This window comes from Chlorocebus sabaeus, chromosome 9 (assembly GCF_047675955.1).
Source record: "Chlorocebus sabaeus isolate Y175 chromosome 9, mChlSab1.0.hap1, whole genome shotgun sequence".
Lineage (NCBI taxonomy): Eukaryota > Metazoa > Chordata > Mammalia > Primates > Cercopithecidae > Chlorocebus > Chlorocebus sabaeus.
The window spans coordinates 49,507,455-49,533,864 of NC_132912.1; the positions used below are offsets into that span (position 1 = coordinate 49,507,455).

The following is a 26,410-nucleotide window of genomic DNA, read 5'->3' on the forward strand; positions in this document are numbered from 1 at the left end:
AGCCACCACGCCCAGCTGTGGCCGATTATTAATCCACCACATGGCACAACAACCAATCCCTTGAACAACCTGGAAATGGAGGGGGGGGGGGGGAACTACAAGTGATTCAATTACTCACCATGTGATCACCCCTTAAATCTAATATTTCACCACTACATCTTGGGTGAACATGAATGTCAGAGGGCCATTACTGTGGCCCCATGAATCCAGAGCATCTGTGTGAAGGGACAGCTTCATTAAGGCACTGTGTCAGTCCTTGGAACCTGCCCTGCTGAGCTCTTCTGCCATCAGTCCAGGCTTTCTCATCCTGTCGTACTCCCAGAACTTCATCAGCCATTGGGTAGATTCTTCAAACACCTTTGGGGCCAGGGGAGAAGGACCATTCTGTTTTGGAAACTTGGCATATTGCAATTCTGCATGTACTGACTTATTCATACCAGTGAAACTGAAGAGATCCAGCACCTGAGAGTCGAGGTGCCCAAGAGATTAGCTGGTTCCTTAAGGTATATAAGAGATGATGAATGTTGAGTGCCTCCAGAATTACCCCCATAGCCAACGATAACAGTTATTGTCACCATTAATATTCACCTTGCCTTCTGTGGCCTCAAGTCTCCCCTCTTGGCTGGCCTTACATCCCCAGGGGAGAATGCAGAGGTATCCCACTAATATTTCTTTTTGGGCCCCAGTTCCAAGCTCAGGGATGAAGATGCCTCAGCCTGGAAGTGCTGTGGGGTGGACAGCTCAGAGTGTGGCCTGGGTGTCATCTGAGAACTGGGTCCAGGTCTGCAGTTAGATCAATACAGAGGTTGAAGCCTATAGTTCCAGCACTTTAGGTGGCCAAGGCGAGAGGATTGTTTGAGTCTAGGATTTTGACACAAGCCTGAGCAATGTAGAGAGACCCCATCTCTACAAAAAAAAAAAAAAAAAAATTGAAAATTAGCCAGGGGCCAAGGTGGGCAGATCATGAGGTCAGGAGATTGAGACCATCCTGGCTAACACAGTGAAACCCCATCTCTACGGAAAATACAAAAAATTAGCCGGGTGTGGTGGGGCACCTGTAGTCCCAGCTACTCGGGAGGCTGAGGAAGGAGAATGGCATGAACTCGGGAGGCGGAGCTTGCAGTGAACTGAGATCGGACCACTGCACTCCAGACTGGGTGATAGAGCAAGATTCCATCTCAAAAAAAAAAAAAAAAAAAAAAAAATTAACCAGGTGTGGTGGTGTGTGCCTATAGTCCCAACTATTTAGAAGGCTGAGGTTGGGGAACCACTTGAGTCCTGAAGTTCAAGTCTCCAGGGAGCTATGATCATGCCACTGCACTCTAGCCTGGGAGACAGAGGGAGACCCTGTCTCTAAAAAATAAAATAAAATAAATACAAAATAAAATACAAAGACTCAGAGTAAGGGTTTTGGAAACTTTTATAGCAACTTAACAGAACAATTTTATGACTCTTATACTTAATAAGAAAAAAAATGACTTGCATTTTGAATATCTTTGGGTTTTGTAAATTTCATTTTTCATTTTTTCTAGTAGTTAATCATTATTATATTTTACAAAAATATCAATCTGTGTTGAAAAGAAAGTTTTAAAATGTAATGCTTCACCACGAGAGCTATAGAAACTATTCCAGGATCTGTTTTCAGGAGATCTGGGCTCCCCCTACTCACAGCTCTATGGGCTGCGTTCACAGGCTTGGCCTTAAGCAACAGTTTAAAGAGTGGTCATGATATGACCTGATCTGCTGTAAAGGCTCTGAGAAGCAGCCCTGCCCTTAGCTACCTGCTCCAACTCCTGCAGTGAGAGACACGCTGAGAGATAAGATGCTCTCAGAGCTAGGCTTAGAGGGAGGAGCAGAACCCTCAGGCCAATGGTGACTATAGGCATGATAATGGTCATTGTTCCCATCCATTGGCATTTGCTGCATGCCAGGTGCTGTGTGGAGGGCTTTCCTGCATTCTCTTCCCAAATGCACACCATGACCCGGAGAAGTAGGCATTATCATCTCCATTTTACATGTGAAGGGGTCAGGGCAACTCTTGGTCACACAGCTTCAGTGACGGAGCCCAAGTCCAAGCACATGTGCATTGGGCATTGTTATTGTTCTTCCTAAGGCTCCTCTCATGTTGTTCTTTCTTTACAGCAAAGTTGGCCCGAGATGACCAAATACACATTCTCAAGCAACACCGACGTAAAGAACTGGAAACACGGCAAAAACAGTATCGGTGAGTTATGACATCAGATCAGGTGGTCACGGGGGCCGTGATATCTTCTAGCTCAAGTGCATGGTATGAAATAAACCCTTTCCACGGCGTATGGCCCATCACTGCTGGAAAGTCACCAAGGCACCAACTCCCAGTGTGGCTGCACAATCCCCAAACTTCACCTTACCTACAACTCCAGACAAGAGATGGAGAGGAGAGTAATGAAAAAAACTTTGAACCAACCATATTGGCATGTAGGAAGAGTGGGCAGAAAAGCTTGAGTGTACCTTAATGTTCTCCATGGTGGGAGTTGCCTCTTACTTCTTATGTCTTCTTATAACAATTCAATTATAAAAGTGATATGTGATCAGCAACAAAATTGACAACTCTTCAGCCAACTGACCAGAGGATTCAAACTATTAAAAGCCCAGACCCAGATAACTTCACTGGCTAATTCCATCAAACATTTAAAGAATTAATACCAATCTTGCATAAACTCTTTTATGAAATAGCAGGAACACTTCCCAACTCATTGTCTCATACCCATATTATACCAAAACTAAAGGCATCACAAGAAAACTATAAACCAATATCCCTTAGCAATATAGATATAAACATTTTCAACGAAATACTAGCAAACCTAACTCAGCAATATATAAAAGGCATTAAACAATATGAACATGTGGGATTTAGCCCAGGAATGCAAAGTTGGTTTAACATCCAAAAATTTATTAATCTATTAATTGAATACACCATATCAATAGAGTAAAGAACAAAACAAAGTACATATCATTTCAATAGACATACAAAAAAAGGCATTTGACAAAATCCAACACCCATTCATGATAAAACACTCAAAAAATAGGAATTGAAGACAATGTCCTCAACCTGATAAAGGTTTGAAAATTCACAATCAGGCTGGGCGTGGTGACTCATGCCTGTAATCCCAGCACTTTGGGAGGCCCAGGTGGGCAGATCACGAGATCAAGAGATTGAGACCATCCTGGCCAACATGGTGAAACCCCATCTATACTAAAAATACAAAAAGTGGTTGGGTGTGGTGGCATACGCTTGTAGTCCCAGCTACTCAGGAGGCTGAGGCAGGAGAATCGCTTGAATGCAGGAGGCAGAGGTTGCAGTGAGCTGAGATCATGCTACTGCACTCCAGCATGGTGACAAAGCAAAGAAAAAAAAAGAAAATTCATGGTTAACATTATACTTCATGATGAAAGATTGAATCCAGAAACAGGATAAGGATGTTCACTTTTGCTCCTTCTATTCAGCATTGTACTGGAGGGTCTAGCCAGGTCAGTTAGGGAAGAAAAAGATAAGTAAAGGCACCCACACTGGAGTACAGTAAGTAAAACTATCACAATTTACAAATGACATGATCTTATATATAGAAAATCTGAAGGCATTCACCAAAAGAAACTATTAGAACTAATAAACAAGCAAGGTTGCAAGATACAAGATAATCAATTGTTTTTCTGAATATTAACAACCAACGCTGTGAAAATAAAAGTAAAAAAAAAGTTCAATTTACAATAGCATCAAAACAAGAAACATTTATGAATAAATTTAACAAAGTAGTCTGAGACTTGTATAATGAAACTACAAAACATTGTTTAACATAATTAAAAATGATCTAAATAGGATGAAAGACATTTCATGTTCATGAATCAGAGGACTTAATTTTGTTAAAACAGCAATTTTAAAAAAGTAATAACCTGTACGTACATAACAAAGTAATGTGCAGGTTCAACACAACCCTTATCAAAATTCTAGCTGATTTCTTTGCAGAAATTGACTAAGTGTTCCTAAAATTCATATGGAAATGGAAGAGATCCAGAATAGCCAAAACAATCTTGATAAAAAGAAAACAAAAATGGAGGACTTGCACTTCTCAATATCAAAATTACTACACAGCTATGGTGTTCAAGACAATGTGATACTGGCATAAGGATAGATATATGGATCAATGAAATAGACTTGAGAGTCCAGAAATAAGCCCTTGCACTTATGGCCAATTAATTTTTGACAGAAGCAGCAAGACAATTTAACAGAGAAACAATAGTCTTTTCAAAAAATGTCCCTAGTAAAACTGGATAGCCAAATACAAAAGAATGAAGTTGGATCCTTAGCTCACACCATATACATAAATTAACACAAAATCGATCAAATACCTACCTAAATGTAAGAGCTAAAACTATAAAACTCTTTTAAGAAAACACAGGAGTAAACCTTCATAATTTTGGATTTGACAAAGGACTCTTTATATGACACTAAAAGCATCAGCAACAAAAGAAAAATAGATAAAATGTCATCAAATTTACAAACCTTTATGTTTCAAAGGACACCATCAAGAAAGTGAAAAGATGAACCACAGAATGGAAGAAATATTTACAAATTGTATATCTGATAAGGGCCTTCCATCCAGAATTTATAAAGAACTCTTAAACTCGATAAAGACAAATAGCCCAATTAAAAAATGAAAAGAATGAGTGAGGATCTGAATAGATATTTCTCCAAGGACCCATTAGTTATCTAGGAAATGCAAATCAACACCACAATGAGATACCACTTGATACTCACTAGGATGGCTAGAATCAAAAAGTCAGACAAGAACAAGTGTTGACAAGGATGTGGAGAAATCAGAACCCTCATACAATGCTGGTGGGAATGTAAAATGGCACAGCTGCGTGGAAAAGAGTCTGCTAGCTCCTAACTGTTCAACAGAGAGTTACAATATGACAGCATTTCCACTCTTAAGCATATTCCCGGCAGAAATGGAAACATATGCTTACACAAAAACTTGTACATGCATGATTATGGCAGCATTACTTATAACTATCAAAAGGTGTACACAACCCAAATGTCCGTTAATGGATGAACGGATAAAATATAATATATCTATATAATTTGACCATGAAAAAAGAATGAAATACTGACACTTGCTACAACATGGATGAATCTCAAAAACATTATGCTAAGTGAAAGAAACCAGTCACAAAACATCATATATTGTACGATTCCTTTTATATGAAATTTCTGGAAGAGAAAAATCTGTACAGACAGAAAGTAGATTACTGGTTGTCTAGGGTCAGGGAGTGAGGAAGTGGTCATGGGAGTGACAGCTAATGGATACAGTGTTCCTTTTGCGGGGGATGAAAATGTTCTACAACTGATGGTTGTCCATTGTATAAAAATTAATACTAAACATCCTTGAATTGAACACTTTAAATGGATAAATTTTATAGTATGTGACATATTTCAATAATGCTGCTAGAGAAATTTAAAAATTCAAAACAGATTATAGATCTAAAAGTACGGGCTAGCAACATAACACTCTTGGAAGAAAACATACGAGTAAGTCTTCATAATCTTGGGTTCAGCAAAGCCTCTTAGATATGGCACCAAGAACGCAGGCAGCAAAAGAAAGTAGCCAAGTTAGACGTCATTAAAATGTAAAAGATCTATACTTCAAAAGACATCATCAATAAAGTGAAAAGGCAACCCACAGAATGGAGAAAATATCTAAATCATATGTCTGATAAGGAACTTGTATCCAGAATATATAAAGAACTCTGACAACTCAATTTAAAAATATTCTGTATGAATAACCCAGTTTAAAAATTAGCAAAGCATTTAATTAAACAGTTCTCCAGAGAAAATTTGTGAATCTCCAATAAGCATGTGAAAATATGCTCAACATTATTAATCATCAGGAAATTTCAAATCAAAACCACAAGATACAATTTCACACCCACTAAAATGGTTAGAATAAAAAAGACAGATAGTAACAAGTGCTGCCAAGGATGTGGAGAAACTGGAACCCTGATGCTGCTACTGGAATGTAAGATGATGCAGCCACTTCAGATAACAGTTTAGTGGTTCCTCAAAATCTTAAACCCAGCTACAATATGACCCAGCAATTCTACTCCTAGTCCTCTACCCAAGAATAATGAAACCATACATCTATACAAAAACTTGTACGCACATATTTATAGCACCATTGTTCACAATAGCCAAAAAGTAGAAACAAGCTAAATTCCATTAACTGAGGAATGAATAAACAAAACATAGTTTATCCATACAATGGGATATTTTTTGGCATTAAAAAGGAATGAATGCTGGGCGCAGAGGCTCACACCTGTAATCCTAGCACTTTGGGAGGCTGAGACGGGCAGATCTCTTGAGGTCAGGAGTTTGAGACCAGCCTGGCCAACATGGTGAAACCCTGTGTCTACAAAAATACAAAAATTAGCCGGGCGTTGTGGTGCACACCTGTAATCCCAGCTGCTTGGGAGGCTAAGGCAGGAGAATCACTTGAACCCGGGAGGCAGAGGTTGCAGTGAGCCTAGATTCCCGCACTGCACTCCAGCCTAGGCAACAGAGGAAGACTACATTTCAAATAGAAAAAAAAAGAAATGAAATGAACTACAGATACATGCCAAACACTGAATGAACTTCAAAAATATGCTAAATGGAAAACTCACTTACGGAAGACTCCATATTGTATGATTCTATCTGTATGAAATGTCCAGAATAGGCAAACCCACAGGGTCAGATTAGTAGGTGAGTAGTTACCTAGGACTAGGAGTTGGGGAGGGGGAACAAGGAGTGAGTGTTAATGGCTTCAAGGTGTCCTTTGGGGATGAGATTATTTCAAAATTAGGTTATAATGATGGTTACACATACAACTCTGCAAATACATTAAAATATTTCAATAGCATACGTTTAAGGGGTGAATTTAATGGTATGTAAATGTATCTCAATAAAGCTTTTTGGAAGATAATAATAATAACACATTACAGAGTACTCCTCTGGAAATGGGTGGCTGATGGGCTGTATCCAACCTCTACAAGTGTTTGATGGATCATTGTTGACTTTTGAGTAAACAGAGATATTCTTCAGGCTTCCCCAGTCCACACCTGTCTGTTGTCTATATCAAGGTTTTCTCTCATTTCATTTCCTGCTTTGGCCCCTGGAAACATTTGAGTCTGTGTCTCCTTCCAAGGGAAGGAAGTGGAAGGAATCATTCTGTATGGACAGTGAAGTTACCTGGGCTGCAGAGAGGCCTTTGGGAGCCAATATTGTGATACTTTTCTACATATTCCTCAATAGTTGAACTTCTTACAAGGACTATGTAGTGTATCTGGGTTGTTTTCTTTAACTCAAAAAGGTAAAAGAAGGAAAATAATATAGAAGCAGAAAAATACCTATAATTCGTGTTTAGTTGTTTTCACTTTGTCTTATTCACTTTTTAAAAGTGGGATTGTGCTATATATACCACTTTGCATCCTCCTTGCTGCACTTTAGCAGTATAGCAAAATCATTTTCCCATATTTTCAAAATCTCCTCAGAAACATTGTTCTAGTTTCGATGTAATAGTCCATTGAATGAATGCCTCATCATTCACTTAAACACCCGGCCTCCCTGGACATTTAGGAGGTTTCTAATGTTTATATTCTTATAAGCAATGTGAAAACCCTTGTATGTGAAATTGGTATGCATTATGAAGTATTTTCCTAGGATAGATGCCCAGATGTGACATTACCAAATAGTAAAAGTTATTAGTATGCATTGACAAATTTCTCCTCAAAAATCTTTAACCAGTTTTCATGAGCCATGTAAGGGTCCCTGTTTCACCAAACACTTGCCATAGCTGAGCAGTATCTTCATTTTTCTTAATTTTTCTAAGTTGCAACAGCATCTCTCAGCCCTGTAGCTCCTTCTTCCCCTATGCCCAGCCACCCTGTCAAGGGGTGAGAAATCCCACACCAAGAACACAATTGCCCCATCCTCAAACCTATCTTTAGTTCCATCCCCCTTTTCATCAAAAACATTCCATGAAACAGAATAAAGACACAAGAAACAGCCACACGTATGTGATTACTGGGTCTGTTATGGAGGGCTCGGCTGATGGGTGGCACTGGGCCACTAGACGTGCATTGTGAAGACAGGGGCCTGCCAGCATGGAGGGCTGAAGGAGAAGGAGAAGAAATCGGACTCCACCTCTTGCTATTCAGGAGACTCAGCTTGGGGTTGATTAGACTGAAAAGTTAAAGACAAAACTGTAAGACATTTAGACTACAGATGATTATTATTCTAGGTCTCAAGCTAAAAAGATTTTTCAAACAAGGCTCAGAACATGTTAAACACAAAGGAAAAGATTGGTACGTTAAGGACACTTTGTTCATTGAAAGACACCAGGAGAGAGTGAAGGCAAGTCATGGAGTGACTGACGAGAATTATTCCTAGCATGTGAAGGACCTGCAAATCTTTAAGAAGGGGAGTGTCATTCGCTAGCAAAAGGTCAAGAGGTTTGAGTACTCACTGTACAAAATATAAGCAGCAAGTATACAAAAGGTGTTCAGCTTCGTTAGGAATCAGAAGATCACAGTGAACTGTTGCTACTACCACACGCATGCCCCCCAGATGGGCAACACTTCAACAACTGACAACACTTGAGTATTAAAGAAGATCCAGAGGGCTGGGAACACTCACGTACTGCCCAGCAGGAGGACAAGTTGATATGACCTCCATGGAAAACAATTTAGCAATATCTAGTAAAACTGAAGCTACACTATAATCTATGACCCAGAAATCCTATAGTGGGATCCAAATTTGTGTGCATGTGCGCCTGGATACTCACAACACCATTACTCATTATGGCCAAAAAATGGCAACAACTCAATGTCCAACAGCAGTAGAATAGGTAAATAAATTGTCAAGGAAAATTCTACACAGCAAGGAAAATCAACAAACTGCTGCTAACATGGACAAACCTCACCAACGCGGTGTTGAAGGAAAGAAGCCAGGAGCATGTCTGGCCAATTCATAACTTGGGAATTAAATTGTTTAGGGAGGTGTGTCGTAGCGGAACCTTAAACAATAACAAGAAAATGATTATCATAAAGCTGACGATGGTGATTACCGGGGGTGGAAGGAGAGTTGATTGGGAAAGGTAGGGGGTGAGGGTACGGACAACGTTCTGATTTTTGACCTGGATGGTGGTCGTACAGGTGTTTTGTACATTTTTCTGCATGTGTGTGTGTGTGCATATATACATATCCATACATATTTTATATATTCTATTTCCCCATTGAAAAATCAAAAATAAAACTTATATGCCATTAGTGTCAAGTGTGGGAGAGTAACCTGCTGTGCTGTGGGTCATGTTAAGGGTATATAAATGTGTGATTTGTTTTAGAGTATTTGTGCACAAGCCTCTCAGCTCAGGCACCATATGATGTGTTTCCAGACTTTTGTACCTGGTGCAGTGCACACATTGTACTTGAGCTCTGCCTCCCATCCCAAAGGGCTGTTGTTTCAATGCTTCTTCCTCCACTTCCCTCGCTGTTTCAGCCACCTCTGGCAAAGCCCCTGCAGCCAGTTCTCGGAGTACTTCTGGCCTGTGAATCTGGGTTAAGATAAAATGCCTGTAAAATTTGTTTAATTTGTTATAAGCCATTGACACTTTAGTATGAATTAGTGGGGGGAATCTAATTAAACTTTGCTATCTACTCATCTAAGATAACACGAACTAGCCCAATTCTCTGGGAGCTGCTTAACATTATCACAATGTTGCAGCAGGGGGCTTCTGGTGAGATAGTTTCCCCCTTTCTTAGATTTAATCATTTTTTTCTTCCTCCTTCCACTCATCTGTCCTTTTCAGAAACCCTCCTTTGCTTCCGTTCAGGAAACACTGAACTTTGCACTGTCTGCACAATCCTGGAGTTCCTCTTTCTCACAAGATTTCTCAGGCTTCTAGATCAGAGTTTGGAAGTAAAGCAATGACTAAGAATAGTCCCCACCATGTCAAAAAGCTGGTGCTTCTCGCCGGCCCTCCTTACTCACTCAGCCACACAGGGAGAAGGAGAAGCAGACCCAGGACATAGCCCACAGCCTGTGCTCTCCCACTGTGACGGCATCTGTGTGTGTTACATGCACACTCACACACGGCAGTAAATGGCAAAGTGTGGGTGTTTGTTAATCGATGTAATTTAATCTAATCATTCTGTGACCTGCACTTTTCACTCATCATTACGTATTGAAGAGGATCTGGTTGACACGGACAGATGTGGTTCATGCAGTTAACTTCTTCATGGAACATCAGTATCTGAATAACCCACGTGCTCATCCGCTCTCCTGCTGATGGGCGTGCGGGCTGTCTTTAATTTCTAGCTGTTACAAACCAAGCTACAATGAGCTTTCTCACACATCTCTCTGTGCTCTCATGGAAGAGTTACTGTAGGGAATATTCCAAGAAGTGGAGTTGCAGGGTTGCAGACCACATGTGTTTTTAAGCTTTCTAGATATTGCTGATTGTTTTCCAAAGGCATTCAGCCAGCGGACGCCCCAGCAACTGTTTCTGAGATTCACTGTTTCCCTGCATCATCAACACTTCACATCCTCAGATGTTTTCATTCTTGTGTGTGAAATAGTATCTCATTTATTTTCCTCTTCTTAAACTGCTACTTATTTCTTGCCTTCTGGGAATGCACCATAATTTACTCAGCCATTCCCCTATTCACTGACATTCAGTTCATTTCCCATTTGTAGGTGTGTCTGTTTGTTTTGGATACTGCAATACAAACAATGCTGCCAGAACCAATCTTGTACAAACATCTTGATGTACTGGTGCTTTCGTTACTGGCAGATCCATTTCCAGAACGCAGATTGCTGGAGCAAATCAGCATTTTTTTCATTTTAAGAAATACCAACAAAAATCCTTTCACAAAATTGTATGGTAAATTGCAGTCCTACCAACTGTGTATGAAAAGATACTTTTACCCATCCATACATTTATCAGTACCCGATGACCTTGTTTGACAGTCGACAAACCCCTAAGACCTTGTGGTTGTTTTGATCTGCACTCCCCTGACCACTAATAAGTTAAGCATCACTGCATTGCCTATTTATAAGCTTTTTTCCCCCCCATTGTTCTTTCAATTATTAATCTAAAGGAGCTCTTTCTATATCAGGATAGTATCCGTTTGTTACATATGTATAGCATTTATTATTTGTCTTCTGTTGCTTTTGCCACAGGAGATTTTGGTTCTTTATTTTATTAACTATGTATTGTTTACATCTAAAACTTTTGGGTTTCCTACTTTGCTTAAGAAAGCCCTCTCCACCCCAGTGTTACACAAACACTTCCCCTGTAATTTTGTCTAATGCGTTTATAATTTCCTCTTTGAGTTTGCACCTTTCATTCATCTACCTTTTTTTAATTTTCTGGGTTTTTTGTTTTTTTTTTTTTTTTTTTTTTTTTTGAGACAGAGTCTTGCTCTGTTTCCTAGGCTGGAGTGCAGTGGCATGATCATGGTTCACTGCAGCCTCAAACTCCCAGGCTCAATCCATCCTCCCACCTCAGCCTCCCAAGTAGCTGGGGAGTGTAAGTAGCATGGTGGGGAGCACCAAGTAGCACGGTGCACCACCATGCCCCACCCCGCCACATGTTTTCATACATGCTGCAAAGTAGGGGTGGAACTCTCCCGGTAGCATTCCTTCCTGACCTGGATGACAGGGATGATGTCCTTCCTCCTGACCTGGATGACAGGGATGATGTCCTTCCTGACCTGGATGACAGGGATGATGTCCTTCCTCCTGACCTGGATGACAGGGATGATGACACCCACCGTACAAGTTGGCACAGGATGGCAGTCATGAGCTCCGGAGTTGAGTGTCTGGGCTCAACTCACACTTACCGGCACTTTCTCCGGTCCTGTGAAAGTTGTTTAATCTGTCTGTGCCTCAGTTCCCTCAGCTATAAAATGGGGGAAATAACAGTGCCTTCCTTTGAGGGATTTTGAGATAATAAGTTAAACCATGAAAACGCAGAGAATAGTATTTGGCACACAGAAAGCACTGGATAACTGTTGGCGAGTTTTGTATTATGTACACACAGTTTCTGGGTCTGTTTCTGCACTTCATGTGTTAGCCTATTTTTCGGCTTCAGACCCCAGCACCATTTTTTGGTTATCATAACTTTCTAATAAATGTTAATGTCTGTTTCATATCTCACTGTTCTTTCTTAAGATTTTCATAATGAGAATTACTTTGAATTTCACATAACTGTGTTATATGTCGGCATTTTAGTGAGATTCAGTCTTTCTATCCAAGAACACACCATGTCTTTCCTTCTCTTTAGATCCTGTGTCATGTCCTTCCATAGAATTTCTAGTTTTCTTCATGCAGGTCCTTCACCTTTCTAGCTACTCTACATGTAGCATTTGCTGTTCTGAGCAGGATATTTTTCTGTTTGCAAAAATGTTGCTGGGATAAATGTAAATTACTTGTTTCTTACATTTACTGTACATTGGTCTCTTACTGAATTCTTTCATTGGTTCTAATCACTTGTTCTTGTTTGTTTATTGTTAGTAAGCCTGGTTAGTTAATGTGCTCGTATTATCTAAATGATAATAATTTTGTCTCTTACTTTCCATTATCTACACCACTGATATTCTTTTCTTATTGCATGGCTGGAATTCTCAGAACAAGTAGTGGTGGTAGTGATGAACATCGCTCTCATATTTTTGTTTCTTTGTTTACTATTATATTTGCTGTAGTTTTATAATGAATATCTTTTGCTGTATTTAGGAGTTTATTGATTCATTCTAATTTAATTTTTGTTCAGCTGAACTCGTTCAATTAATTTCCTCAGAAGGTCCATGTGTAGTGTAAGATCTGAGTCTGTGCTTGTCCTCCTGTCCCCCCACCCATCCCCTCAAAACAAATTCCCCTGCCCTCATTGATGACAATATGAGAGGCTTAGATGAAGATCTAAAAAAAGTCTGTATACACTTCAGTCTTCCCATTTTCAGAATGACAAAGGAGAAATCTAATGATAGTTTGATTGTTTCTTTTCCTAGGGTTTCTATCTCCCTCCCTCCCCCACTTTCTTCCTCTCTCGTTCACTCTCTGCATCTCTTTCCTTCTCTCTCTCTTTTGCTCATGTTCTCCTGTCTCTTGGACATTTTAAATTTTAATCAGTATATACCTAGGTGTATCTTTTTCCTTTTTTTTTCCCCACCTAGGACTTGTCATTGAGAAAAATGATGAGACAAGTCTCAATCATTTTAGGAGACTTATTTGCGAAAGTTAAGGATGCATGCCCGGGAGACAGCTCTAAGTCTTTCTCTGAAGATGATTTTGAGGGCTCCAAATTTAAAGGGGAAAGGGCAGGATATTGAGAAGTACACAATTTTCATGTAAGAGCAGGGCAGGGAAAAATAGTCATTCATGCTTTTCTCTGGCTCAGTGAATCTGCATTTTTTAACATAAGATGATATAAACAAATGGGACAGAGGAAAAATGCAGGGAATCTGCATTTTACATAAAAGAAAATAGACAAAATAGGGCAGGGGAACAATCAGATATGCATTTGTATCTGGTGGGTGACTGTGCTTATAAAGATAAGCGATCAATTTGCACTGCCATGGTGAAATTTTAACAGTTCACTAGGAATTTCCTTGTGAGCAAAATACGGTGGAGACATGTAGCTTTTCATCATAGCCATCTTATTTAGGAACCAAAAGGGGGAGGCAGGTTTGCATAACACAGTTCCCAGCTCAACATTTCCCTTTGGCTAAATGAGTCTGGGGTCCTAAAATTTAATTTCCTTTTACAGACTTAAGATATTGAAGTATTTTTCAACTTAAGGAAGTTCTTTTATTTCTTTGATTTTTTTCACTTCTCCATATATTACTCTCTCTCCTTTTGGAGCTCTTCCTCCTTGCTTATTACATCTATATCTGGCTTTCATGTCTGTTAATGAAAAGAGTCACACTCTGTGAAGTATTTGAAAAGATTTATTCTGAGCCAAATATGACTGACCAACGGCCCATGATGCAGCCCCAGCAGATCCTGAGAACATGCAGCCAAGGTGGTTGGGGTACAGCTTGGTTTTATACATTTTAGACAGACATAAGACATCAATCAATACATGTAAGATAGACAATGGTTCAATTTGGAAAGGTGAGACAACTTGGGGGTGGGGAGCTTCCAGGTCATAGGCAGATTCAAAGATTTTTGGATTGGCAACTGTTTAAAAGAATTATTATCTAAAAACTTGGAATGTCTAAGTTAAGATAAGGGGTTGTGGAAACAAAGTTTTTATCATGCAGATGAAGCCTCCAGATAGCAGGCTTCAGGTAGAATCAATTGTAAATGTTTCTTGTCAATCTTAAAGAGTCTGTTCTATCAGACTTAACATCTCTGTGTTGATGTGAATGCTGATCACCTGTGCCTGAATTCCAGGAAGGAGGAGAGTACAATGAGGCATGTTTAGCCACCCATCCCTATTATGGCCTGAACTAATTTTTCAGGTTAACTTTGGAATGCCCTTGGCCAAGGGAAGGGTCCATCAGTCAGTTGTGGGGCTTAGAATTTTATTTTTGGTTTATATGTCTCTCATAGTTTCATTTATTGCTTCCATTTCTTTGTAGTTTTGCCCTGTATTGGGGTTACATGTTCTTCTACTTTGCACAAAGCACTTCCTGGCACGCAGTAGGTGCTCCATAATTAGTTATTGAATGAATACCTTCTCTCTTCTAGGTGTTAATGAGTTTAACTTAAACCTTTCTCCTTACATATTTTAAATTCAGCCTAAAAGTTTCTCTGTACATAGTGAACTGTAACCTAACTGGACATGTAAACAGACTGTTACCTACTCTCATAGCAAGTAACCAAGTCTCAGCCAATCACAGCAGCCAGACTTCAGTCACTCACAGTGGCCAGCTGTTCAAACTGGGCTCAAGTAAGGCAAATGCTGAGCCATCACCAATCTGGCTCTTTCTGTACCTCATTTCCATTTTCTGTACATCACGTTCCTTTTTCTGCCCATAAATCCTGTCCAACTACAAGGCAGCATCAGAGTCACTCTGAGCTGAATAAAATACCTAGGAATCCAACTTACAAGGGATGTGAAGGACCTCTTCAAGGAGAACTACAAACCACTGCTGAGTGAAATAAAGGACAAAAACGAATGGAAGAACATTCCATGCTCATGGATAGGAAGAATCAATATCATGAAAATGGCCATACTGCTCAAGGTAGTTTATAGAATCAATGCCATCCCCAAGGTAATTTATAGATTCAATGACTTTCTTCACAGAACTGAAAAAAAACTACTTTAAAGTTCATATGGAACCAAAAAAGAGCCCACATTGCCAAGTCAATCCTAAGCCAAAAGAACAAAGCTGGAGCCATCATGCTACCTGACTTCAAACTATACTACAAGGCTACAGTAACCAAAACAGCATGGTACTGGTACCAAAACAGAGATATAGACCAATGGAACAGAACACAGCCCTCAGAAATAATACCACACATCTACAGCCATCTGATCTTTGACAAACTTGACAAAAACAAGAAATGGAGAAAGGATTCCCTATTTAATAAATGGTCCTGGGAAAACTGGCTAGCCATATATAGAATGCTGAAAACGGATCCCTTCCTTACACCTTATACAAAAATTAATTCAAGATGGATCAAAGACTTAAATATTAGACATAAAACCATAAAAATCCTAGAAGAAAACCTAGGTAATACCATTCAGGACATAGCCATGGGCAAAGACTTCATGTCTAAAACAGCAAAAGCAATGGCAACAAAAGCCAAAATTGACAAATGGGACCCTTTGGGAGGCCGAGACGGGCGGATCACGAGGTCAGGAGATCGAGACCATCCTGGCTAACACGGTGAAACCTCGTCTCTACTAAAAAAATACAAAAAACTAGCCGGGCGTGGTGGCGGGCGCCTGTAGTCCCAGCTACTTGGGAGGCTGAGGCAGGAGAATGGCGTGAACCCGGGAGGCGGAGCTTGCAGTGAGCTGAGATCCGGCCACTGCACTCCAGCCTGGGCGACAGAGCGAGACTCCGTCTCTAAAAAAAAAAAAAAAAAAAAAGAACTTCTGCACAGCAAAAGAAACTATCATCAGAGTGAACAGGCAACCTACAGAATGGGAGAACATTTTTGCAGTCTACTCATCTGACAAAGGGCTAATATCCAGAATCTACAAAGAACTCAAACAAATTTACAAGAAAAAAACAAGCAACCCCATCAAAAAGTGGGCAAACGATATGAACAGACACTTCTCGAAAGAAGACATTTATGCAGCCAACAGACACATGAAAAAATGCTCATCATCACTGGCCATCAGAGAAATGCAAATCAAAACCACAATGAGATACCATCTCACGCCAGTTAGAATGGCGATCATTAAAAAGTCAGGAAACAACAGGTACTGGAGACGATATGGAGAAATAGGAACACTTTTACACTGTTGGTGGGACTGTAAACTAGTTCAACCATTGTGGAAGACAGCAAGTTTATTAAGAGAGTAAAGCAATAAAGAATGGCTACTCCACAGGCAGAGCAGTAGCATGGGCTGCTTGACTGAGCATACTTATAGTTACTTCTTGATCATGTGCTAAACAATGGGTGGATTATTCATGAGTTTTCCAGGAAAGGGATGGGCAATTCCAGGAACTGAGGGTTCCTCCCTTTTTTAGACCATATAGGGTAACTTCCTGACATTGCCATGGCATTTGTAAACTGTCATGGCACTGGTGGGAGTGTCTTTTAGCATGCTAATGCATTATAATTAGCATATAATGAGTAGTGAGGATGACCAGAGGTCACTTTCATCACCATCTTAGTTTCATTGGGTTTTGGCCGGCTTCTTTATCACAACCCGTTTTATCAGCGAGGTCTTTGTGCCCTATATCTTGCATCAACGTCCTATCTCATCCTGTGACTTAGAATGCCTAACCTCCTGAGAATGTTGCCCAGTAGGTCTCAGCCTTATTTTACCCAGAGCCTACTCAAGATGGAGTTGCTCTTGTTCAAACACCTCTGACATTTTCACAGCTTAAGTTTAGTCAATAAGTAAACAAAAAGAAAAGCAAAATAAACATTTTTGAAAACACAAATGCCCAGTGCCACAGGATAAGTTTCAAGGATGCCAGGATCTGAGCATGTTTATTGGATGCAGTGCATGGCTTGTCTTTGGGGAAGCTGTTTTGATGGTAATAATCTCTAAACCTGCTATTAGCCAGCAGGTGAGAGAGGGAAGCCTTCTAGCCATCTGTGTCCGGGTCCCTCTCCCAGGCCACCTGCTGCCTTGTCATACTATTGTGAAGGCATAAGAACTGTCCCGTTTCCCCAAATGCCACATGTAGGACATACATGCAGTCCAGGGCACACACTGACTAAGCTGGCAGAATGATGGATGTCCAGGTTGGGCATGGCTGGGCAGCCTTAATGCCTTCTACCTCCAGTGACTGGCAAGGCAGGCCTCTGCTGTTCAGTGTCACCTCTAGTAAGTGAGGTCTCCCTAGACTACCTTCAGAACTTTTTATGCAGTGGTGCGCACCTGTACCACTGTAAGCTCAGTCTCAGGGTTCCCACTCTGATGCCCAGGGCACAGCAAAGTTGGTGCCACTGGACTTCGGAAGAGGTCCCAGAAGCTTACAGGACACAGGGTCAGCCTGTGATGTGTTGACTTTAATTGTGGGTACACCAATCTCCCTGTGTAACACCGTCTGACAGTGTGGGCAGCCCTCAGCTGAAGGGGCAGACCAAAGGCCGGCATTTAACCGAATTTTTTCTCCTTTCTCATGCTCAGATGGATGGAGTGGAGCCCTGGCTTTCCCTTGAGCATTGATGCCAAATGCCACAAGGATTTACCCCGTGATATCCAGTTTGATAGTGAAAAAGGAGTGGACTTTGTTCTGAATTACTCCAAAGCGTAAGTTTACGAGAACTGAGGGACTCTGGGCAGCCCCTCCAGCGGCTGGTGCTGGGGGTGGGACCCTCACTCCTTTCCTGATGGGGCCCTTGGGTTGGGGGAACAGCCTTGGTGAGCCAAACACTTTGATGATATGTTGGCCATAGAGTGGATTCTCAATGCACAATTGCAGGACAACCAGTATCTTAAAAAGTCACAACCTAAAGGACTCCAGACACCAGACATACATGTGTTTTTGGCCCAAAGCAGGGGTCTTTAGTTGGAATGCCTCCTCCCCATCCACATCTCATCCCCTCTATGACCACTTCAAAGGTGTGAAGGCTTTGTGTTCAGGCTGTCACCAAGATGGCAGGTGCTATGGTAAGAATGGCCAAAATGCCAGTGCTGATCCCATGACATGCGTCCCCTGTTCCTCCGTCACAACCCCACGAGGGAGTCACAGTCATTGTCTCCATTTTACAGTTGAGGAACTGAGGAATACGGAGGTCAAGTACCTTCCTTGTCCAAGGCCCCCAGCTAATAAATGGCAGAGAGATGGGTTCTGTGCACCTTTGTTTCATCTGAATGTCTGCAGGGCTTTTTAAAGCTTGCCCAGGCTATCAGGAGACTCCAGGCTGCTTGTTAAACATATAGATCCCCTGACCCTACCCCAGGGGTAGTGGAGGGGGTCTTTAAATCTGCACATTGACCCTATAGGGAATTGTAAAAATCATGTCAGTTTGGCAAACCCTAAATCCATGGTTCTGAAACTGGACTGACCCTTATGTAATCCAAAAAGTATCTGAGACAGGTTTCAATCAATTTAGAGGTTTATTTTGCTAAGGTTAAAGACATACATGGAAAAAAGGAACACAAATCCACAGGAACAATTGGTGGTCTGTGCCTTTTTCCAAAGATGCCTTTAAGGGCATCAATATTTAAAGGAGAAAAGCAGGCTGGAGGGAAGAAAGGGCGGGCATGGTCACATTACTGAATCCACATGTTGCAAAAGAAAAGGAGCAGGTAGGGGAATCGTCAGTTATGTATTCCTCTTGCACTCAGTACATCAGCATTTGATAAGGTGAACACTGAGAGCTACCTGTGGGGGTTTTTACCTTTTATCTGTAGCTATCTTAGTTTCTTGCATGACTCAGCTTTCAGCTTAATTTTTCCCTTTTGGCAGAGTGAATTGGGGTACAAAGATTTTCATTTCCTCTTACACCTAGAATCCTCTGAGGAGCATTAGCACCTCCCAGTGCCAGGCCAACCCCACACCTACAGATGACAGTCTATGAGGGGGGGACCCTGGCCTTGGGTCTGCCCACCCAGCAGGTAGACAGGGCTGAGAACTCACCCAGTCTTCAAAGCTTAAAATAATATTATTTATTCTAAACACTTTGTAGGTGTTTTGGGGGGTACAATCATCTATTTTAAGCTTCATGGCCATCCTGGGAGGTAAATAATATTATTGACCATTTCTAGGTGAGGAAACTGAGTCTCCAAGGGTCAAGGTCAAGGAGTTTGCCTAAAGTCATTTAGGCAGAAATTGGCAAAACCAGGATTTGAATCTAGGTCTGTTTGTGTCCAAAGCTGGGGCATTTTTCTCCTACTACAATCGGGGTCTCCTAGAGAGAAAAATTAAAACCAAACATCTGGATTGGTAATGCAGCAGTACCCAACATCTCCCTGAACATGATGGCAGTTAAGGGCTCACTTCCCTTCCCCTACTCTGGGATTGGGATTGCTGATCAAAGCCATGTAGCTTTAGTGGGGTAGGTCCCAGACCAGGATGGGACAAGCAGGACAGAAGGCCCCTATGAAAGAGACAGTTTGGAGAGGATGATAAGGATGGTGAGGTAGTAAGGTGGAGAGTAGTGCCACCTGGGCTTAGTAATGGTGGAGGAGGGAATGGAGGAATACAGGATGGATGGACAATCAAACAGATGGACAAGCAGATGGATGGATTGAGAGATAGATGATGAATGGATGGATGAAGGTAAGGAGGAAGGAGGGAAGAAGAGGTAGATGGTGGATGGATGGAGGGATAGATGAGAAATTGATATATGGATGGATGGATTCATAGATGGATGGTGGGTGGATGGATGGAAGGATGGATGGATAGATACTTAGATGAATGGATGGACAGATGGGTGGATGGATGGATTGGTGGATTGATGGCGAATGGATGGTGGAGTGAAGGCCAGACTGCCTTTCTTGTGTCTGCTTAGTGTTTCTGAAGGTCATTGTCATCTCTGTATCTCAGGAGCCTCTGTATCTTAGCAGCTGTCACAGAATAGGTGCTCATTAAATCCTGTTAAAATGAAAGTGTGACCCAGCTGGCCCCTGAGTGCCCCTGAGTGCCAACTGGGTCACGCTCCATTTTAACAGCATTTAATGAGTGCCTATTCTATGGTATAGAAGGTATCTGTGCACCTCCTTTTCATGTATCCCCATCATGGCTAACAACAGCCTAGATATATGGTTCTCAATCCTGTGTGTTTAGTGTCACAGACTCCATACTGCCCACTCTGTACAAACCGTGGAACGAAGGGCAGTCCAGCACAGTTATATTTTAGGGTTACTGGGGGATTCCAGTGTATAGCCAGGATTAAGACCACCGGCCTGTATGCCTCCCTGGGCCTCTCCACCCCCCACATAAGGTTGCATCTATTTGCTGAGTCAAGTCCATCTGCTGGGTCCCAGGGAGTGCTTCCTCCTCTCCCAGCTCCACCATCTCTCCTGAGTGAGGGCAGGAGCATCTTTCCAGCTGCCTCCCTGGACTCCGTCTCTCAAGACACGGGGAGGGCTCATTCTCAAGTGCATGTATAATTTGTTGGAGGCTCGCTCTAAAAAGTATATATAATTTCTTGGTTGGCTCAGCTGCAGGTGAGAGCCCAGATATCTCTGCCCAGAAATGGAGACACATCCGTAGGGACGCACCCACCCACCCCTGCCGTCTCTCCGGTCCTACATGCATAGGACGCTCCACCGTGGGGATCCAGCAGGGCTTTGTAGAGCATCTCTTGTCTCTGACCTGGCTGTTTCCTGTGCCACACCCGCCTGCCCCACTTCTTGGCTAAGACATGGGTGAGGAGCCCCTTCTTGCAGAAGCTTCTAGAAGCCCCTGGCCTCAGTGAGGTCCCCTCCCCTGTGCTCCCCAGTGCCGCCCACTCTGCCTTGGGCCCCAGAAGTGCTGCAGCCCATGTTTCTCCACATCGTCCTGTCACTTAGCCCCTTGAGTGATGGCCTATTGACAGGAGAAGAGCAAAGGAATCCTGAAAGGGGCCCTTCTGCGCCTCTTGGCACAGCAGGCTGTACAGTAAGCTTAGCCCCGCCTCTGAGCACCACCTCTGTGCCAGCACAGTGGATGGAGACCCTTAAGGTCTGCTGGGGAGAGAAGAGGTGTCCCTGCATTTGAGGAGCTGAGCCAAGGGGGCTGCACCACAAGGAAGCAGTTTAGAGGAGCCATTGCGGGGATGAGGGGTGCCTGGGAGAGGGCACTGGGCCGGTGAGGGTGGGGGAGACCCTAGGGAAGTCATCTAAGTTTCCTGAGCATCAGTGTCCTCAAATGAACAATGAGACCCGGCCCCAGCTCCTCCTCAGGGTTGTTGGGGATTAAAATGGGACCGCATACATCAAACTCTCAGAGAAGTTTCTCCCTAAAGACAGCCTTAGTCTTCTCCATTCTTGGTTCAGGCCCTCTGGGACCCCATCTCCACCATCACACACCGGCCTAGGGCTGCACTCTTGGAAGGGCCCCTGCGCTTGTGGGGTGGGCAGGGGACCCCCGCTCCACCTGGGCGTTCTCTCTGATGGGGCCCAGGAAGGCTTTGCAGCCGTGGGCCATCTGTCCAGGCCTTACTGGGCCCAGGCAGAGGTACGTGGGACCTGGAGAATGGCACAGGGGACTGCAGCGGAGAGAGACTGTGGGCACAGGTGTGGCGAGGCCAGGCCGCCGACAGCCAAGTGGTTTGCGAAATTTCCTGGTGGTGTGGAGGGAGGAGCAGTTGATGTGTTCACCACCCCACAGCCTGTTTGCAGCCTGGAAGATGATTGCAGGGGGTGGCAGGGCTGAAAAGACAATGTCCCCGTTAAAGGAAATTGAGAAAGAAGAGTTTCCTTCCTAGTGGGGCGGGACAGTGCAGATAGGCGGCCGGTCCTGGAAGAGGTGGGGGCCAGGGGTGGGGGGCTCACACGCCCTGCTATTTCCCTCTATGAGAATGGGCGGGAGCAGCTCCGGAAAGGGTCGCGGATGGAGCCGCCTTCACCCCAGGACTCCGCCCTCACCCCAGGACGCCAGGGGTGTCTTCCGGTGAAGGCGGCAGAGGAAGCCCCAGTCTGTGCCGCAGTGTAAGTAGAGGCGCTATGAGCCCGAGTTTCCCACGTCCAGGGATAAATAGGGAGCCTTGACAGTCAAGCCGCGCGGAGGTTGCCCTGGCCGCCTTTGCGGTTAGGTGAAGGCACAGAGGCAGGGAGGCGGGGCGTGCGCCGGCGGGCGGAGAGCAGGCCACTGGGGAGAGGCCGAGAGAGAACGCGGGGCACCCGACCCGGGGGGTCATTTACAAGGGACGCTGGGCACGAAGGAGGCTGGGGCGAAGTTGAGTCCAGGGGTTGGGTTGAGGGAGCTGTGCAGTGTGGCTGAGCGGAAAAGGTGACGAGGGACTCCTGGTAAAGGACTGGGGAGAGGAGGCCTGGGGGCAGGCAGAGGCCTGGGGGTGCGCTCTGAGGGCAGCCCCTCCCACCGGCCCTGTCCCAGCCCCACAGGCCGGCCACATGCCCTGTGCTCCAGACGACCCAGCTGCATGGATGGCAGTGTCCTGAAGGGGGATGAGGGGTAGGGAGTGGGTGTGGAGGCTCACGCCTGTAATCCCAGTGTTCGAGAAGGCCCGAGGGGGATGAGCGTTTGAGCCGGGGAGGTGGAAGCTGCAGTGATCTGCACCACTGAACTCCCGCCTGGACAACAGAGTGAGACCCTGTTTCAAAAGACAGAAACAAAAGGCACCAGGGGTGCAGGGAAGGAGCGATAGTCCCCCAGGCAAGGAAGGCTGCAGAGGGGCCAGGCCAGGAGATAAGGGCCCTGAGCTCAGTGGAAGGGCAGAGTGCGTGTGGAGGAAGGGAGGGACTCACGAGCACCAGGAAGAATGAGGGCCCAGGCTGGGTGTCGGGAGAAGTGATGGCGAAGGAAAGAGAGGCGGGAAGAGGAGGGAACCTGCTGGCCTGGCATTGGAAAGCAAAGCGTGGGTTTGTATATGGGAAGAAGACCCCATCCCCTCTTATCGTCATCCCAGCTCAGAAACCATTTGGCCCCGTCACCAAAGCACTCATAGGAACCGCTTTTCCTGTGACACAAGTAGAATTCTCCCACTTAACTTCCCAAATGCTACCCTAAAACCTCTGAAATCCTTGGAAATTTTCAAAATAATCCCCTCCTGTTAACTGATGCCTATAAAACATACTGACTTTCATTAAATTTTGTTGTGAAATCAGAGATGTGTCCCATTGTAAAATAAATTTGTTTGGAAAATGTAGGGGGGAAGTTCCATCTAAAATTTAGACAAGGCTAGAAAATTTCAATGTTATTTGCTAAAGTAGCATCATATTGTTGTTAAAAAGGCGTCATAAAATAAGACGAAGAGTTAATACAAAACATGAAGTCATGTTTCCCTCAACAAAAACGATCTGTTCTGTAGTCAAATTAATTTGGAAAACATTGCAACCTCTTCAGCAGTGGTTGTCAAAGTATAGCTTGCGTCAGAATCCCCTGGGGCCCTTGTTAAAATCTGGATGGCTACACTCATCCCCTAGTGTGGGTTAAACTCAGTGCCCACTGGCAGGAAACTCAAACTCGTGGCTGAAATCACCGAGGAGCCCTTCCCTGTTAAACCTCTGGCTGGGGACAGCTTGGTTTCCTCACGGCTTCTGAGTAACTCTGGCACGAAGTTCCTCCTAGCCACCTGCTGTGCCTGGAAAGGGGCCAGCCCTCCTCAGCAGGCTTTGCCCCCGCCCTGCACAGCACAACTGTGGCATGAAAAATGGAAAAGCTGTTAGCAGAAGGAAAGAGCAGGGAGACAGAGGTCAGGTGAACCCCCATGGCCTCATTAAAGGAAATTGAGAGAGTTTCCTTCGAGTGAGGCGGAACAGCACAGAAATGAGGCCAGTCCTGGGAGAAGTAGGGGCGAGGGGTGGGGCTCACCTGGCACACGGCCAACAGCTGGTGCCCAGTTTGGGCCACAGTTTGGCACAGGAGAAAGCTGAAGGTGCAGGAGAAAGCTTGGTCACCACCCCGAGACCAGGTGATCAAGGTGGCTGTTACCTGCCTGTGTGACCTTACCTGGTGCCCTCTCTGGCCTGCAGGTTCCTTCTTTTTACAAAAGTGGATCTTTGAAGCCCTGAATATGCCAGTTATCTGTAAGGATATAGAAATATTTTGCCTCTAGATGACACGCAAATATGTTCCTCCTAACTCCACTTCTTCCTGGATCTGTGGCTTCCTCTGAAAACTGCCACATCCACCCTGTTTTCAGAGCAAACCTCCTGTTTTGAGGTCAAACAGACCCAGCTGGGGAGATGGTGACTCACTCCTGGTTCCTCCAAAGAACAGGGGTGAGCAACCACCCAGGACCTCAGGCGCCCCAGCACAGGACCTCTTTCTGGAGCACCACCTGGTGCTGGGCCATCTTCAGGCCCTACAGGGCTCTCGGGGCTTGGGAAGGACTCTCATCTCCCAGAAATAAGTTCTTTTCCCCACCCAGACTGACACCAGATGCTACAGTGAGGTTTACTCCTCTAGTGTGACAAGCATTCCTAGCCCAGGACACTCAGCTGACAAGAGGTGCTGGGGGAGGAAGGAGGCAGCAAGGCTGAAAGAAGCTTCTCTGGGTATTCCGGTGCCTGGCTGCTGGTCGTAGCCTTGGTGAGGCCACAGCAGCCTCCCCGGAAGGCTGCAGCAAGAATCTGGGTAAAAGCCCCTCCTTCCCCACGAGGGGCTGATCCAAGTGAAGAAGGTACCAGAAGGACTAGAAGATGATGCTGGCATTATTCGACAGCTCCAGGTTGCTGTAGCACTGAGCACCTACTGTATGCAGCCCATCACAAAGCCGGCCACACCGCCCAGACTGTGCCATGGCAACTTCCAGCAGTACACCCTCTTGGCCACCTGCAGGCTGCTTTTTTGTCCTGACACATGAGGAGAAAAAGACAGTACTCACAAAGGCTTCCAGCCGTGTGGTCCCAGTACCCTCTCCTGAGCATCACGGTCTCCTCGGAGACCCAGGGTAGCCAGGACAAAGGAGAGAAGCATTTGCTAAGCTAAGGAAGGATGGAAGGGGATTGCTGTTCTGCCCGGATGCGCCCCTAGGCCTGGCAGGGCAAGCAGGACAGACCCCCAGTGTCTCCTGCTTATCCTAAGAGTTCCCCTGTGTGGTTGCTCCAGTTTGCTGCCTTCATGCATGGTCACAGGATAATTCCCCTGGTACGACAGAGCTGGGATGTCACCAAGCCCTGCGTCCCATCAGCCAGGCTCTCCCCAGCCTCCATTCTCTGATTCTGCTGGATCAGAAGGATGTGGGGAGGTCCCTAACTCCCCAGATTTCCCCATGACAAGGTGTGTGTGTCTACAGCTCAGACCCAGCCACACTCCACCTGAGAAGTGGGGGATCCTGGCCACGTAGGGCTGCCTCCTTGGGTGTGGGCAGGAAGAGGAGTCACTGGAGGAATGCCCCGGGCACAATCCCCTGCACCAGGTGAGGTCACCTTTTCGTCCACAAGGCGATGCTGCATGAGCCCCTCTGGACACTAGGAGGCCTGGGCTCAATGCTGAGTAAAGTGCAGGCATGACTGTGCCCTCAGCATGCATAGGGCAGTGGGCACCGATTCATACACATGAGTTTGCACCTAAGCTGCAGTAAGAGCTACAGAGGAAATGAACAGAGACAGCATCACTCCAGTGAACCCTCCAGACATACCCCATATGCGCAGTAGGAGAATGGCATAGCCTATTGGGACAGCCACATCAAAATACCACAGACCAGATAGCTTAAACTGCAGACATTTGTCTCTCACAGGTCTGGAGGCTAGAAGTCCAAGATCAGGGTGCCAGCCAATCCACTTGCTGGTGAGGGCCCTCTTCCCAGCTTGCAGATGTTTCTCTGTGTTCCCATAGTATGGTCACGTGGCAGAGGAGAGATGGGGACAGGGCATGAATAAGCCCTCTGGTGCCTTCCTTTTCTTAGGAGGACGCTAATCCCATCATGGGTGCCCCACCCTCGTGACCTCATCTAACCCTAATCACCTCCCAAAGGCCCCACCTCCTAATGCCATCACACTGGGGGTCAGGGCTTCAACATGCGAATTTGGGGGGCACAATTTAGTCCACAGTAGAAAAGAAAGGGGCACCGAGCATTCCAGCCTGAAGGAAACAGATGTACAAAGGCCCAAGGCAAAGTCCTGGGCTCTGAGGGGCAGCCAGAGTC

General features: G+C 44.5%; 1 protein-coding gene across 1 annotated transcript in view; it reads left to right on the plus strand.

The window, feature by feature from the left end:
* The window catches only part of ALOX5 (arachidonate 5-lipoxygenase), a 61,430-nt gene that overhangs the window by 10,884 nt on the left and 24,136 nt on the right, over positions 1–26,410 (plus strand). Inside the window, exons 3-4 of the mRNA XM_007962538.3 lie at positions 2,143–2,224; positions 17,838–17,960. Coding sequence (XP_007960729.3) covers positions 2,143–2,224; positions 17,838–17,960 — 205 coding nt within the window. The remainder of the gene's footprint in view (positions 1–2,142; positions 2,225–17,837; positions 17,961–26,410) is intronic.